The sequence below is a fragment of the Podarcis filfolensis genome, assembly GCF_964270895.1.
Source record: "Podarcis filfolensis genome assembly, chromosome: 9".
NCBI classification, from domain to species: domain Eukaryota; kingdom Metazoa; phylum Chordata; class Lepidosauria; order Squamata; family Lacertidae; genus Podarcis; species Podarcis filfolensis.
In genome coordinates this window covers 21059461-21077145 of record NC_139610.1, presented here as the reverse complement: position 1 = coordinate 21077145, position 17685 = coordinate 21059461, and the positions used below count along the sequence as shown (strand labels likewise).

General features: G+C 44.7%; 1 protein-coding gene across 42 annotated transcripts in view; it reads left to right on the top strand.

The window, feature by feature from the left end:
- Window positions 1-17685, top strand: part of LIMCH1 (LIM and calponin homology domains 1) — a 205908-nt gene that overhangs the window by 127249 nt on the left and 60974 nt on the right. For 41 of the 42 annotated variants that reach the window (XM_083630008.1, XM_083630007.1, XM_083629996.1 and 38 more), the window contains 3 exons: window positions 10382-10577; window positions 14067-14319; window positions 16427-16708. In XM_083630008.1, the coding sequence (XP_083486134.1) occupies window positions 10382-10577; window positions 14067-14319; window positions 16427-16708 (731 nt within the window). Of the gene's footprint in view, window positions 1-9311; window positions 9605-10381; window positions 10578-14066; window positions 14320-16426; window positions 16709-17685 lie in introns of those variants that run through there. The other variant, XM_083629997.1, reaches the window with a different exon arrangement.

Below are 17685 nucleotides of genomic sequence, written 5' to 3'. Positions count from 1 at the left end.
GCAAAATATACATAGGAGGCTTAGTTTGGTCACAATCAAGTACAGTCGTACCTTGGAAGTTGAACGGAATCCGTTCCGGAAGTCCGTTCGACTTCCAAAACCTCCAGAAACCAAAGCACAGCTTCTGATTGGCTGCAGGAAGCTTCTGCCCCGTTGGATGTTCAGCTTCCAAAAATAGTTCGCAAACTGGAACAGTCACTTCTGGGTTTGCGGCATTCGAAAACCAAGGGACGACTGTGTACACTTCCAGAGCTAACACTAAAATGCATTACTTCTGGTAAACGAGCCACCGTAGCTGCTAGAGGGCCATGAAAATTTGTATCCCTGGCTTTTTGGACCAATCTACCCACGTACTGTCTGAAACCAAAGAGGCTCATTGGTTGCCAGATGTGAAATATCTTGGCGTTTCCCCCCGCCCTCCTACCCTACTAGTACACCTGCTGCAAATTCTGTCCATATTCTTCTGCCAACTTTAATGCTCATATTGTTTTTTCGTTCTTATCTCTAGCTAGTTGACTGAGGTTTTCTAGCAGAGGGACTGGACGCTGATTTAGAGTGACGCTACTAATACTAAGTCACCGGTGGGCAGCTTGCTGCTTATGCAGGGAAAATCCCAAATTTTATGTGGCTCCCGAGGCCTCCTTAAACTATCCCAATCTTCCGTACCGTCAGAACAGCTTCCTTTCTGTTCCATTTCCTCCCTATTTTTCTTGGCTTTTAAAAGTCTTCTTCTTCCTATGTAGTTTTAGAGACAGTAAAAATAAACACATTCTTTAAGAAACAGCTTCCCTCCTCATGTTTTGGAAAACTAGTGTGATCCTGTTATTGTGTGCTCCTGAGGTTAACACTCCTGTAAGTAAATTGATGGTCCCACTGGACACTAAAAGATAATTAAAACAGTGAAGTATACAAAAAAATAGCAAACACATTTATTAAAAACCTAAAACCATACAAAGTAGACAGTCGTGGTAAATGCTCAATTTATCCAGCTCTTTCATTGGTACCTTATAGCGAAGAAGAGATGGTAACAAAATTCGAACAAACAGATTAACAAATAAATATCGGAATGTACAGAAATATCGAAACATATCCCTCTTTCCAACAACCAGGTTAGCTTAATAATAAAAGTTGTGATGCAGATGGTTAAAAAAAAAATTCTCGGCCTCCAATATGTTTGTAATATGTGAAATTGTTGAGGAAAGAGATCTTCTGTGTAGCTATTATGACTGCTTTTATTGCACGTCTGTGAATTTGATTTTTTCCAGATGGCTGTGATAACTGTTGTGTTACGGAATGCCATGCTTCGGATTATCTGTTTTTAAAGATGTCATAATGCAGATGTAAGCAATGGTATTGCACCACATGTTTTGAATGAGGCGATAATAATAGGATACACACACAAAGAGGCTGCTTAGTTGTTTCCATGTTAATCGCTATGCTAAGTAATACTTTGTATTCCAGCAGTGCATTTTCAAGTGTTGAAAGCGCTTTGCACCCGTTATCTTGGTGATCCTTACAACAGACTTGCAAGGGAGGCCAGTATTACTAAGCCAAAAGGCAAATTTGTTAGCTGATGGCTGAGGGTTACTTTTCAACTCTTAGCCACTCTCAAACATGAATCTGCCCTAATGGCATAGAAAATATGGAGGTGTGGCAGCTCTCGGTTTATGCATCCATCCCCATTTTCCTTACAGACAAAACGAAGCTACTCTTCAAGTAACAGAAGGACAGAAAATATATAATATTTTTTTTTTACAGTTGATTCATTCTTTAATTTGTTCTGTAATTTGTATCTTGAAATGTTTTATGAATGAAAACTGGCCTGTTTCACCATCTAGCTCATCTGATTTTCATTTACCTTGCTGTCAAGCGTTTTCCATGATAGGGAGACATATTATCTTCCTCCCTCCCCGCCCCCGCCCCTCAAAAACTGGCAATCTGCCAAAGGATTAAACTTATTCTATTGGTATGTAGAGCTTTGGGGGAATTTGGGAAAGATGTCAGATTGGTTGGGGAGGGTGCCAAGGGGGGGGGGACGACAAAGAGGGTGTTTAAGTAGGATTGACTTTGGGGTCTGGAGGTCTGGTTCTCTTTTCAGAACGCATGGCATGCATATATAATGTTATGCGCTGAACAGCCATCTTGTAGGAATACAAAACAATTTTAATGTGTTTTGCGTGCAGTGTGGGTGATTACATTTGTATATGCCGTGATGTCTCTAAGTGGGTGGCCAGTTCTGCTGTTAAGCAGGGTGTGAGACAGCCCACATCAGTTGAGATATTTGGGTTACCATTAAAGGAAAAGCAGATTGTCACTTGCTCATACAGTTGCACCTTGGCTGTTGAACGCCTTGGTACTCATATGTTTTGGCTCCCGAACGCCGCAAACCTAGAAGTAAGTGTTCGGTTTAAAGGTAAAGGGACCCCTGACCATTAGGTCCAGTCGTGACCAACTCTGGGGTTGCGGCGCTCATCTCACTTTATTGGCCAAGGGAGCCGGTGTACAGCTTCCGGGTCGTGTGGCCAGCATGACTAAGCCGCTTCTGGCGAACCAGAGCAGCACACGGAAACGCCATTTACCTTCCCGCCGGAGTGATACCTATTTATCTACTTGCACTTTGACGTGCTTTCGAACTGCTAGGTTGGCAGGAGCTGGGACTGAGCAACGGGACCTCACCCTGTCGCGGGGATTCGAACCACGACCTTCTGATCGGCAAGTCCTAGGCTCTGCGGTTTAACCCACAGTGCCACCCGTGTTCCAGTTTGGGCAGTGCTTTTTTCTGGGGGGACGCAGGGGTACACATACCCCTAAACATTTTGTGAATCTAAGTTTGGCCTCATCGAGGGGCAGTATTTCAGTATGAGCAGGAAAATGAGAGTTCCCCTAAACATTTTTTTAAGGAAAAAAAAGCACTGGTTTCGGGAGTCAGACGGACTCCCAGAACGGATCAAGTTCGAGAACCAAGGTTCCACTGTAGTTTCATTTTGGCACCACGTGGATTTATTTTACTCAAGGCACCCAAATTGTGGTTTTTTCTTTTCCTGCCAGAGTTGTGCACACCCAGCGAGGAAAGGAGAGCGATGCCTAGAAGAGGAAGGTTAAAAGAGTTGCACATATATGTCAACTCTGCTGTATGGGCAAAGTTTCCGGCTAAACAAAGTGTACCCGTTTGGTCTCCCACCCTTTCTACTGCCACTCAGCGAAAAATGTCCTCTGTGTCTATTTGACAATAGCTCAAGAGTAACACAGGTCTTAGCTCTTGTCATGGGGTGGTAAATTAAGAGAGACCACAAAATTATTATGAAACAAAGTTTATTAACATATTTAAGAAATGATAGTTCATCTTGCGGGAAAAGAATTAAATGTAATAAAAGTTACTTGCATGCCAAAGCATTCCTCCCACTGGGAGCAAAAGAACAGATAAACAGAGTTAAGCCCCATCTACTCTCCCTGAAAATTAAACAGTCCTTCACAGTAACATTTTAATGAATCTTACTTTAGAGTTGCAGCTCTTCCTTCTGTTTTTCCTCCTTATCACGCTGAGATCCACCTTAATCTGGCTATCAAAGCAAGACGCTTGAGGATTTGGCATTTAATTCCCAAATCCAGACAGTCTAAGTGTGATCCACTGCGTCAGCGAACCCAGATTTATATTTTTATAATATAGAAAAGTCCATTTCCTTCACAACATGCTATATTTTAAGATATGCTGTAAGCCGCCCAGAGTGGCTGGGGAAACCCAGCCAGATGGGCGAGGTATAAATAATAAAATTATTTGACAAATTAAACTTATGGACTATGCAGAGATGGCAAAACTGACAGCAAAGCTCAGAGACTACGATAATGAGAAGTTTAAAAAAGAGTGGGAAACATTTATTGTATATGTGCGAAAACATTGTAAACAAGTTGAAACATTAGCAGGTTTGGACTAAACGTTTGCAATTACCAGAAACTCGGGTCATTTAGGATATAATAATGGGTTAATAGGAGATATGGAAATGCAGAAGAATTTGGTGTATATAAGAAACTTGGCATTTTGAGCTGAAAATCAAAGGGAGTCTGCATACTAAGAGAGGCCTGAGGTCCAAATGGGTAGGCAGAGTGCATTGTGGGATGAAGATGTGGGTTTTCGTATCATTAAGAGAACATTGGTCAGAAAGTTGAGATTGGTGGACAGCTGCCCTATGTGGTGATCCACTGAACTGCAGGTAATCACTTCAGTGAGTATCCTGTCCCCCCAGGCCAGCCATTGACTCCTCCTAGGAAGGAAAGCGCAGAAGAGGGCTTCCAGTTGGTGTTGAGCCCAGTGTTAGAAACTGAAATAAGAAAGCTAGGAGCTCAATGGCGCCTTAAACCTAGGTGGGTTTTTTTGGTGGGGGGGGGGCTATTGGATTGTTGTTTTTATTTTTATTATGCATTTTGTGGTTTTATATCTTGATTTTATTCTGTGAACCGCCCTGAGACCCCTGGGTATAGGGCAGTATATAAATTCAGCAAATAACAACAACAATAATAGGTTAGGGGCGCAACAACGGAATGTCTAGGAACGCTTTTTTATAACAAGAATAAAGGTAAAGGTAAAGGGACCCCTGACCATTAGGTCCAGTTGTGACCGACTATGGGGTTGCAGCGCTCATCTCGCTTTATTGGCCGAGGGAGCCGGCGTACAGCTTCCGGGTCATGTGGCCAGCATGACTAAGCCGCTTCTGGCGAACCAGAGCAACGCACGGAAACGCCGTTTACCTTCCCGCCAGAGCGGTACCTATTTATCTACTTGCACTTTGATGTGCTTTCGAACTGCTAGGTTGGCAGGAGCAGGGACTGAGCAATGGGAGCTCACCCCATCGCGCGGATTCGAACCACCAACCTTCTGATCGGCAAGTCCTAGGCTCTGTGGTTTAACCCACAGCGCCGGAAATGAAAGAACTGCAGATAAAATACTATGTTCATTTTTCAGATGGGCTACCTGCCCACCCCTGTAATATTCTTAAGAGGGTCTTTTCTCCAGCCTTCAGAGAGTAGCGAGAAGTGGGGAGGCAGAATAAGGTCCTCCTTTCCTTCTACTCTGCCATTTTTATCTGAAGTATTCGTACCATTGGGAACAGTACTGCTCCCAAAGCTCAGAAACTGCTCACTCTAATGAAATTCCCTGTCGCAAAATGCGCCTAGTACAATGGGAGTTTTGAACACTGGTTGAGCCTTGCCTGAGCCATAAGCTCTTCCTGAGCTCAGACTTGTTCCTGCATCATTCCTTGTCCCTGGGTTGCTCTGTGATCCTTCCTCCTGGGTTGTCCTCCTGCTCTGGTTTACTCTTTTGCTCTCGACTTCTGGCTGGTCCCACAACTCCTGACTTGCTTCAGTCTGTTGTCCAAAGCCCGGTCCTAACAGCATCAGGCTTGCAAGTAAAGTCCACAGAAGTCATACTAGCCCTCCCACATTTTCATTAGCCTGCTTTATGCACAAACTTGTGTTAGTCAGTGCAGTGGCGTAGCGTGGGTTGTCAGCACCCGGGGCAAGGCAAGTAATTTGCGCCCCCTAACCCGTGGATTTGCGCCCCCTAACCCCCCACGCTACGCCACTGAGTCAGTGCGGAAATAAATAAGTGAACGGGAAAATTCAAAATGCTAAACGTTTGTAAAGCACCAAACCTACTGTGCTGGGCCTGGGGGTAACCCGTGAAACACGGTCCAGGTCCCGTCCAGAATACAAAGGTTCCGCTGGGAGTCAGTCTGGCAGGGCCGAGGCAGGACACGAGGCAGGAAACCAGGCAAGGACAGGTACAGGATCTCAGGCAGGATCTAGCATACAACAATGTTGCTCCCGCAACCTGGGGCAGGGTCCGACAGCCTTTTATCTTTGTCGGGGTAGCGGCCATTCCTGATCCCCCGGCGACTCACCTCCCTGTTTTGCCCAAAGGCGAGCACTCCTCCTGCGAGTACTCAGGTCTCTCCTTCTCTCAGACCTTAGTCTCTGCAGTGGGTTACTAGACCCAGGGGCCACCTCAGCCTCCCCTGACCCAACCGGTAGTGGAGCAGCTGTTAGTGATGGCCCAGCTGAAGGCAACGAGGTAATCCCCGCATCTGGAGCCAGGGCAGGCTCAGGCCCCTGACTTGGCCCAGCTGGTGTTTGTTGCAGGGGAACCTGTGCAGACTGGGGCTCTTCAGAATCAGGCCCCAGATTTGGTTCAGATGATGCCTGAGGCAAAGGATCCGGTGCAGACTGAGTTTCCTCTGGTTCCGAGTCCAAGCCCAAGTCCCAGGGCCATCACACCTAGTAACTTAGAGGCAATTGGGCTAGTAGCTCCGTATGAGTAACAAATACATGCATTGAATTTATTTCATATAACATTTTTACCTGGGCGAAAGGACACCCTCTTTAGCTCTCGGTAGTTACTTCTGTCGTTCATTGCTAAACAGAACAGAGACACCATGAAACGCTGCATTTTCATCTGATCAAATTATTTTAACTTCCTTAAACTCTGTGATTTTGCCTTACAGCTATTTGCCGTCTCCACGCCTGGCCTTAGGGGACCTTGGCTTTCAGCACGCTAAGGGACTTTTGGCAGCCAACTCAACAGTTACCCCAATTACTCAGTTTTCTCCCTGAGAAGTTTGTAGGGCATTTGAGTTTTTGAATCATCCGGCTTCATATTTAAAGCCCTTTGTATGTTTCTGTGCTACCTCCTCTCTGCTGTTCATGGTACTGGGTTTTGTTTTGTTTTGTTTTGTTTCACATAGGATTTCATAGACCTGATCCCAGGATGTCGCCTAATGTGTCATAATAGCAAAGGGACTGATGTAGAAACTGGGAAGTTTCCGAACTAAAGCTCACCTCTATCTTGGTAGTATTTAGACAAGCTGGTAGCCTCTCTCTGCCCTGCTCCTCATCTGCAATGCGGCTGTAATAATTGTGGCCAATTTTGGAAGAAATGCAGTGTCTGTGTGACCATAAATGAGATTGAGCTATGTAGCGAGGAACAGGCTTTATTCTTGGGGTCTATAGGGGGGAAGGCCTAAGTGGTCTCCCTCTAGTGCAGGATTTTCCAGACTTGGACCTCCAGCTGTTTTTGGACTACAACTCCCATCCAAGCTGGCTAGCAGGACCAGTGGTCAGGGCTGATGGGAACTGTAGTCCAAAAGCAGCTAGCGACCCAAGTTTGGTAAATCCTGCTCTAATGTGTCCTTTTCCTTTCTTTTATGTAAGCGTGCAGTTCCCTCAGGGACGTGGGTGGCGCTGTGGGTTAAACCACAGAGCATAGGACTTGCCGATCAGAAGGTTGGCGGTTCGAATCCCCGCGACGGGGTGAGCTCCTATTGATTGGTCCCTGCTCCTGCCCACCTAGCAGTTCGAAAGCACGTCAAAGTGCAAGTAAATAAATAGGTACCGCTCCGGCAGGAAGGTAAACGGCGTTTCCATGCGCTGCTCTGGTTTGCCAGAAGCGGCTTAGTCATGCTGGCCACATGACCCAGAAGCTGTACGCCGGCTCCCTCGGCCGATAAAGTGAGATGAGCGCCGCAACCCCAGAGTCGGTCACGACTGGAACTAATGGTCAGGGGTTCCTTTACCCTTTACCTTTACAGTTCCCACAAGAAAGAGTTTCACTTGTGCCATCCATCAGATATCATGTAAGTGGGTACCTTGTATCTGCCCTATATACCCAAGAGGAACCCAGCAGCATACAAGACTTTGCTGCACATGTGCCCTGCTAATAATAGTAATTGTAATAGTTATTATTTCCACTTTAGTATGTAAATTTGGGAGAAGCTCTTTGTGGGGGGGGACAGGGCCACAGTATGAGACATGAGACCCTTTCATTTCCAAAACACTTATATACAGTATCTGTAGATAGGGCAGAACAAGCTGGTCTGAGCTATTGGCTGTTGGTGCACAGGTCAAGAGAATAGGTGTTTTCTGTGGTCCTTCAGTGAAAGCCCTGGGCAGGTTACTTATTAGGCTAAGTATGTTTTAGGAGTGCACCTAAATACAAAAAGCAGGGATGCAAGAACCACTTATTTGCACACATATATATTTTTCCAGTTCTCTTGTTGGGAAGCTGTGATTGCCTTGGTTTCCCTATTGAGGGTCAAGTCTGGGTTCACCTCTGGGTAATGTGTGAAATTGCCTAAGTTTCATACGTGACTAAGGATCTGAACCTGGGTTATCCTCACATAATGCTGAGGACCATTTCACACAGAATGCAGTAAGGATGCTTGAGGAATTTGATTCCTATGAAATCCTATGTGACCTGATCCACATTTGAATGTTCAGATTGGAACATTTATATTTTTCTGGGGGAGGGAGGGTCTCCGAATTTTGTGATAACGTTCTTAGAGAGAATATATTTAGAAAAGCATATAGTACTGAGGTAAAGCACCTACTCAAATACATATGTTTGTGGTGGTAATGCATATTTAAATAGAAATGTAAATAAGAATAGCCATTCAGATTTCTTTTTAAAAATATATATTTAAAAAATCACAGATTCATTCAGAAATAAAACAAAATGGACTTATGAATGAACGCAATGTGAAATTGGCATGAACTGGAAACAGAACAAATCATTCATCCCTACAATGGGAAGCCCAAGGGGCACAGCTAACTCAGAGGCTTTGCCAATCATGACTCCTTGACAAATATGCCATTATGGCATACGGATCTGCAAACCTCTGTTGGTTGAATTTGCACGTTGGTTTGAGACGGACACATGCAACGTCTGCCACATCTGTTTATATAATCAAGTGAAGCAGGCCTCTGGCATGACTTGTTTATTTGTACCACATGATACAGACGCTTCTGCACCTGTTGGCAGTTTTGCACCTTTTCAAAAGGACTCCCTGAGAAGCATTTCTCACCTTGGGCTTTTCTGACGACCACATCTGAGGGTGATAATATTGTCCCTGCCTTTTTTTTACTCAAAGGGAGAAGCAGGGCCTGGGTGGACTTCCAAAAGTTTGCTTTTCAGCAAAGGGCCTTATTTTTGTTTCTCTTGGCCTCATCCTGTTGTAACTGATGATAAGATACCGTCTGAAACAAGGGGCAATGTTCTTCTAATAATGCAAGGCTGAGGATGGCTTCTACTGACCTTTTCCCTCTTCTGGAGCTTTCAGTGTTTTAGTATGTGCGGCTTGCTCTGGAAAGAATTTATAATCGGGAGGCTGTCAAAGGCGGCCATTGTTCTCACTGCTCTGAACATGTGGGTCAGATACAAGTGCTTTCATATCCCCCAGAGCCAGGAGCTGGCAACAAACAAAGAGCAAGACTGAATTCTTCAGAGGCATCAGGAAAAGCGTTTTGCATATTTTTCGGCTGCTGATTGCTCCGGGAAGAAAGACATCCCCTCTTTCATAACTGGAATTTCTCTCTGAGGTAGAAAGACGCTGTCTCCTGCAGCTCGCTGCTTCGTTGTTTGACTGAGCCAAAAGCAGCAACAGCAGATTCTCTCTGCAGGTGTCCCGGGCCAGTATGATATCTAGGTGGAAATGATCAGCTTGGTGGAGTTAGACGTGCCTTGCCTGCTAACTTAAACCCAGGATGCCTTTGCTCCTATGATATGGACAATGGCCTGCATGATATGGATTTGGATGCAGAACCAGCCATGTTTCAGGTCAATGCCTTTCTTTTTACTTCTTGGTACACATGTAAACCTATACCTGATGGAAGTGAGCTCTAGCCATAATCAATGGGTTAGTCTTTTAAAGTGCCACATATCAACACCACTTCTCTTCTTTAGAACATGTTAACCTGCTTTCTTCCAGTTCTCTGTACAAATCTGGTGTGGTTTCATTCTGCACATTGCCATGGTGGATTGTGTTTTGCCTTTAACAGTAGTCTCTTCGTAGTTGCTTGGAAAGTGGTTTTGGTTAGAGAGTGGCAGAAAGAGAAGTTTTGGGTGGAAGACCGACTTGTCTCTTTTTGTAAGCGTAAAAAGGCGATACAAGAATGGCGTTGCTGGCTGTGGTGATATGTACATTTTACCACACTGACTCCTCGGGTATTGGAAACAGACAATTGGGCTGGTTTTTTTTTTTAAGATGGACAAAACTGTTTTGAGAGAGAGGCATTGTCCGTAGTGTATGTACACATTTTGTTTGCCCCGTGGGTGGTTCTAGTTAAACTGTTTTCTTTCTACTGTTTCGAAAACCTGCAAAACCTATTGGATCAGAGACAGCCATGATACAAAAGAAATGTGTGTGAGTACCAGGGTGAACAATGCCTCCAGGATACCACTTTCAACTCCCTTAGAAAAATATCTCTCTGTCCCCAGCTGTAGGATCTAGGCACGCTAGATTCTCAGAAAGTTATTGCTGTTTGCATTAAATGTATTTCTTTAAAAAACAACAACACTTTGTATGTGTGTGTGTGTTTGCTTCGTCCACATTAGGAGACTGAGGATGTGGAGAGCCCCAAGCGCAGCATCCGTGACAGCGGCTATGTAGACTGTTGGGACTCTGAACGCAGCGATTCCCTTTCTCCTCCCCGCCACGGAAGAGATGATTCTTTTGACAGCCTGGATTCCTTCGGCTCCCGCTCCCAGCAGACGCCGTCTCCAGATGTGGTGCTGAGAGGAAGCAGCGATGGTAAGCTGTGCTCTCCAGGGCTCCTTTTGAATGTGACACACGGCTCTTCTGGTGTGAAATAGCTGGTGTGCTGCCGCTGGAGAAGCTGGCTTGAGTTTTGGAAGCGTGATGTGCCTTTTAATCCCTTGAAGTCAGAAGGGAACTCTCTCTGAATGGCAATTTATGGTCTAGAGCTTTGGGGGGTCACACTATGGCGGAAGCTTTTTGCCTTATAATTACAAGCTGTGGCAGGGTGGGGGATGTCATAGCAGTCAAATTTATGTGGTGGCACTTCTTGGGCCTGAAATGTAAGGAGATAATAACAATAATAATAATAATAATAATAATAATAATAATAATAATAATAATAATAATCTGACCAGGTCTCCCCACCTACTGTGGGCGGCTCCCAACAGAATATTTTAAAAAACGATAGAACATCAAACATTAAAAACTTCCCTAAAAAAGGGATGCCTTCATATGTCTTCTAAAAGTCAGATAGTTGTTTATTTCCTTGACATCTGATGGGAGGGCATTCCACAGGCTGGGTGCCACTACCAAGAAGGCCCTCTGCCTGGCTCCCTGTAACTTCACTTCTCACAGGTAGGGAACTGTCAGAAGGCCCTCGGAGCTGGACCTCAGTGTTCGGGCTGAATGTTGGGGGTGGAGACACCCCTTCAGGTACACTGGGCCAAGGCCATTTAGGGCTTTAAAGGTCAGCACCAACACTTTGAATTGTGCTCGAAAACGCACTGGAAGTCAATGTAGGTCTTTCAGGACCGGTGTTATGTGGTCTCAGCGGCCACTCGCAGTCACTAGTCTAGCTGCCGCATTCTGGATTAATTGTAGTTTCCAGCACACCTTCAAAGGTAGCCCCACGTAGATCGCACTGCAGTAGTCCAAGCAGGAGATAACTAGAGCATGCGCCACTCTGGCGAGACAGTAAATTGATTGACATGGAGTCATGGTAAGAACATAAGGGCTGGTTAGATCAGGCCAGTGACCCAACTAGTCCAACTTCATAGAACTGTAGAGTTTGAAGGGACCCTGAGGATTGTCTAGTCCTACCTCCTGCAATGCAGGAATATGCAGCTGTCCCGTATGAGTATCGAACTTGCAACCTTGGGACTATCAGTAGCCTGCTCCAACCAACTGAGCTATCCAAGGAATCATCTTGTTCTTATGGTGGCCAACCAGATGCCTATGGGAAGCCCAAAAGGCGAACCAGAGGGCAGCCATTTTCTCCCCCACGTTTGATTCCCAGGAACTGGTATTCAGAAACATGCTGTCTCTAACCAGGGAATCTGAGCATAGCCGTTGTGGTGTAGGGGAAAACCTTAACATTTAGTTAGCAGATGATATAGCTAGTCACGCATTTGCTTGCTAGTTGATTTATTTAGATATGTATAGGCTGCCTTTTAGGGTTAAACCACTTAAGGAGGCCTTCAGCACGCATGCAGATCAGTTGGCTACGACATTAAAATGCCATTAACAATAAAATGCTAAAAACTAGCAGTATCACCAATCACAACAACCTGCAGCACAGTGTAAAAAAAATAGATTAAAAAAAATACAATATTGCAGTTTTGTATCATGGAGCAGTAGAATTTAAAAAATAGCATGCTCTTTTCTTTTCTTTTTTAAAGAAGAAAGCAGTTTTAAATGGGTCTTTCAAGACTGCTTAAAGACCTTAAAATGATGGGGACAAGAAGGTTTCAGTTGAAACAGTCCCATGGACACAGGGACCCCACTGAGAGTGCCCCACATGTTGTAAACTTGTACAATTTGTATGAAAATGGAAGTATACAAGTGGGATATGGGATGCAGAGCTCAAGGTGTGAACTGGTTGATATGGATGAAGGTGATCCTTCACGTCACCTGGTCCCGAGCTGTTTAGGGCAGGGACCTTCAAGATGCCATTGGACTACACCTCTTCTCCCTTGTGGTTGGACATTCTGTCTGATACTGGTGCGAATGGAGTTCAGCAACATCTGGAGAGCTACAGTTAGTAGACTTGGATCTCTGTCCCTGCCCATGTTGTTGTGCAACACTACCAAGGGACGCGGGTGGCGCTGTGGTCTAAACCACTGAGCCTCTTGGGCTTGCCAGTCGGAAGGTCGGTGGTTTTAACCCCTGCAACAGGGTGAGCTCCCATTGCTCTGTCCCAGCTCCTTCCAACCTAGCAGTTCGAAAGCACACCAGTGCAAGTAGATAAATAGGTATCACTGTGGCGGGAAGGTAACTGGCATTTCTGTGCGCTCTGGCTTCCATCATGGTGTCCTGTGCACCAGAAACAGTTTAGTCATGCTGGCCACATGACCCAGAAAGCTGTCTGCAGACAAATGCCAGCTCCCTCAGCCTGAAAAGTGAGATGAGCACCGCACCCATAGTCACCTTTGACTGGACTTACCTGTCTAGGGGTCCTTTACCTTTTGCAACACTACCATCTTTGAAAAGAAAGTAAATATGTTTAAAGGTCTTGAGTTCATTTTGTACAGTTGTTCAGAAATTTGTTTCCTTTCTCCCATATTACTTGAACTTTGAGTCATCCCATGAAGTTGAGCATACTGTGGCCAAATCCATGGGACGATCCTGAGTTCAAGTATTGTAGGTTCATTACTGGCTTTGATGGCTTTTTGAAAAGGATTAGCAAATCCTTGGGTTGGGGGTGTGTATCCACGGCTTTTAGCCAAGGAATCTCCGTCTTCAGAGATGGTATTACTCTGAGTGTCATACACTGGAGATAAGCAACGATGGATGACCACTGCTCCTTCCAGAGACATCTGGCTGACTGCTGCTTAAAATGCTGAATGAGACAGGCTTTGATCAAACCCAGCAAGGCAGTTCTTGTGTTGTGATCTAGCTATATCTGTAGTGCAGCTGCTTGTTGAATATTTCTGCTTAAGACAGCTAAAATATTATGCCTGCAGAGAGCTAGAGGAGTTTTTCTTGGAGCTGTGTGAACACAGCAGTTATTGTGTTTCTGACCTTCAAATTCAAGATTATAATAGGAAAAACGTATTATAGGACGTCCCCGTGTGTTCTCAATTATCACTGCTAACTGAAGATTTCCCTGTGCAAGGGGCTATACTCAATTGTGTTTTTTTAAAACATTTAATACAATAGAGATGTGGGTCATTTTAAAAAAAGCCTGCCCTCATTTGTGCAGTCCCATGTGCAGTGTGCAAGTGTGACCTTGTGAAACCTTGAGATGGATCTTAAAGCACAATAGCTTTTACTGACAGTTTAAAAACTTGATTCTCACTCTTAAGTAGCAACTGGAATTTAAGCTTCATTTGCCCATTGAATTTAAGGAGCACTTTTGTATGTGTCATGTTCTGCGGCAATTGACACTCTGAACCCTGCAAACCATACATTCGTTTGTGGGGGAAGGAGATGGACACCTTTGCGCCATATAATTGCAGTGATCCTCCTACTGGCACACTTGAATTAAGCATTTAAACTTGACTCCTTTCTTTTTCTTAATTTCTTTCTTCCTTTTCCACATAGGCAGAGGAAGCGATTCGGAATCTGACTTGCCGCATCGAAAGTTGCCAGATGTGAAAAAAGACGATATGTCTGCAAGGCGGACATCTTATGGTGAACCCAAATCAGTTGTGCCTTTTAACCAATACCTCCCCAATAAGAGTAACCAGACTGCCTATATTCCGGCTCCTCTCAGGAAGAAGAAGGCCGAACGAGAGGAGTTCAGGAAGAGCTGGAGTACTGCTACTTCTCCCCTAGGAGGAGAGAGACCTTTCAGGTAAGGACTTGGCCACTTCTCAGGTTACCAAGCCAGAGCCACCTAAACCTAACAAGTGCATCTCCCATTCACAGGTGACCAACAGATGGTTTCTGGCCGTGTTCTCTCTTGCTTGATTAATTGCAAGATGGCAATCATATGGAATGCAGTTTGACTTAGAACATCACATAAACAGCTCTGCTATACTTAGTTTATTGAAACATTACTACAGAATTACTTAATGAGTTTTACTGTGGACATAAGGTTGTTTGACCTACTTTGCTTTTAACAAGATGCTGGGTTTCATATTAGTACCATGTACGTTACTTGAAGCCAGAACTTTGGTTCAGATGCTCTAAAAGGTTCTCACGGATTGCCGTCGCGGGTGCTACATTTTTGTTCTCATCTCTCTCTTTCCTCAATTCCCTCCCAAATCCATCATTTCCAGGAAGCCCTTGGCTTAAGGCCTAAGTTCTCATCCCTGACTAACACAAAAGCCTCATTACAGTCAAACCTCGACTCCCGAACGCCGAAAACCCGGAAGTCACTACTCTGGTTTTCGAATGTTTTTCGGAAGCCAAACATCTGACACATCTTCTGCTTGAGTGCTGGAAGCTCTTGCAACCAATCGGAAGCCGTACCTCGGTTGTCGAATATTTCGGAAGCTGAATGGGCTTCTGGAACGCATTACGTTCGGCAACCGAGGTTTGACTGTATGTATAACTGCAGTTGCTCGTATTCTGCTCTTATTGCCACTCTCTTTTCCCTTGCTGAACTACCAACTAAGTCTCAATCACAAGGTCCTTGACACAACAACCTTCCTTTTTGTGTGTGTGCTTATTTTATCTTGAAAAGTGCCAAGGGCACTGATGGAGCACTGAAGGATAGTGAAGGAAGTAGCGTTATTTATTTACTTTTTAATAGAACTATCCCACTTTACAGCCCAGAGAGGCTCTCAAAGTAACGCACAAGAGATTCTCCCACTGCCATTGGGCACTGTCTACTAAGCATCTAGCTCACTGAAGGCCTCTGAGACGAGGCTGTAGGGCTAAGCAGCTGGAACTCACCCACCCAGTGACAAGTCTTTCTTTCTGACCATTGACAGGCAGCTGTTCTGACTGATTTGGCACAGTCACACAGACACATGCTGCCTCCTGGCAGTGATTTACATGAGCCACAACAGTTCCCCGGGGTCAGATGTCATTTGCCCCATGTGTCTGCATCCATGGAGACAATGGTGCATTACGGCTCTGAGAATATCTGAAGCAGACGGAAGGTGTTTTCCCCACCTAAACGTGGTCTTTTTGAAAATGAATATCCCACCTTACTCAAGTTTTCCTTTATTTTAAATATGGATATAATGGGTTCGATCCAGACTAAGTTCATTGGACTTGGTTCCCATTGAACTTAAGCCATGATTTACTTCCTCCATTGATTTTAATGGGACTTTAATGCAACTAGTTTATTCTAGATCCAACCTGGTACGTTTCCGAGCACAATTCAAAGTCTTGGTGCTGACCTTTAAAGCCCTAAAGGGCCTCGGCCCAGTATACCTGAAGGAGCATCTCCACCCTCACTGTTCAGCCCGGACACTGAGGTCCAGCTCCAAGGGCCTTCTGGTGGTTCCCTCACTGCGAGAAGTGAGGTTACGGGGAAGCAGGCAGAGGGCCTTCTCGGTAGTGGCGCCTGCCCTGTGGAACGCCCTCCCATCAGATGTCAAGGAAATAAGCAACTATCTGACTTTTAGAAGGCATCTGAAGGCAGCCCTGTTTAGGGAAGTTTTTAATGTTTAATGCTGTATTGTGTATTTAATATTCAGTTAGGAGCTGTCCAGAGTGTCTGGGGGAAACACAGCCAGATGGGCTGGGTATAAATAATAAATTGTTGTAATTAAATTATTCCAATATGTGTGCATATATGCAAAAACATGAGTGTACTGCCTTCACATCCACATGTCAAAGTGGTGGAATTTTTTCCCCTTTTAGTAATGGCTCACATTTAAAAAGCCACGTCTCCTTTTAATTCAGTGCGGAATTAACTTAACCTGATCTGCACGGTCGCAAGCAGCAACAGGTAATAATAAGCCAGGACTGTGGTGTGAAATAATCTGCCCTGTATGACTTGTTAGCAAAAGCCACCCTGAAACTATAGAAGAGGAACAAACCGAAGTACTGGCACAATCTGAAGAAGAGTGGTTGGGCTGTTGCGTTTCTGCTGCAAACCCCTCTGGGAAGCCTGCTCAAACAGAAGTGAACCAAGGAGAGCCTTTACGTCAGTCTTCTACACATTCTGCCAAGAAAGCAGCGGGGCCCAGAAATCCCGAAAAAGATCCCAAGGAACTAGGCAAGCTACGAAGGATTGAGCAGGCCGGTATTAAGATCATGCCGGCTGTGCAACGCTATGGTAGCAGGTTAGCTCTCCCGCACTGTGGGACTTGGCGTGAGCATGCATTTGGTATTTGCCATGCTGTGTGGTTTTTCCTGGGTTTTGCTGCAACGTCACGAGAAAAATAACCTCATAAAATGCGCCTGTTGCTTCCTCGCCGGAATTCACTGCAAGATTTGAGAAAACAATAGCTGGGAATTGCAGGCCGGCGCGCTGCAGTATTATCTGTTATTAAACACATTCATTGCAACTGAGCGATTATGGTGCAGGAATTTTTGGCTGGAAAAGAGTTGTGTGCTCTAATTACTGTGCCCTCTTAACAGGCTCTAAATGTGCAATTTTCTTGGAGCGGTTGAGCTTCGCTTTCGTGAATGCAAAGCAAAAATGAGGTTAAGCAGTTGCATTAAAGGATGTCTAATTTAAAACAGGAATCGTAAAAATATTCAGCTCGTTACATTTTTCTGGAAGAGCATGGAGACTGTTCAACAATTTGCTGTAAGCAAACACGTGACAATAATGTCATCAGCAGCCATCCCTTCATCAGCAGCCATCCCTTCTCTTTCAGTTGTTCAGGCACGTCTGATATGAGGGTAGCTTGTTTGTTTTGGCTTTTCTACCTGTGGATATTGCGCACGGTGGATCAGTTAGTTGGGCTACTCTGTCAGAATACAGACATGTTTGTGCATCCATGTGCAGCTTGACACATGGAGGAGTCTGGCTTGGGGTTTCTGGCATTGCTGTTCCTGATTGCTTGTTCGTTTATTTTGCATTTCAAAAAATCAGGCTTGTGTATCTGTTTCAAACTCTTGCTGATGGAATAAGAACAGCAAAAGGGTGTGAGAGAATGCCCATAAAAGGTGCAGTATTTTTTTAATATAATCTTTTCATTTGATTTTCAAAGAAAAAAAGTAGAGAAAGAAAAATAAAATAAACATACCTCAAAAAAAAGTACAAAATCCAAATATTGAGATTACTCTGAATCTCCTGACTTCCCCTCATCTC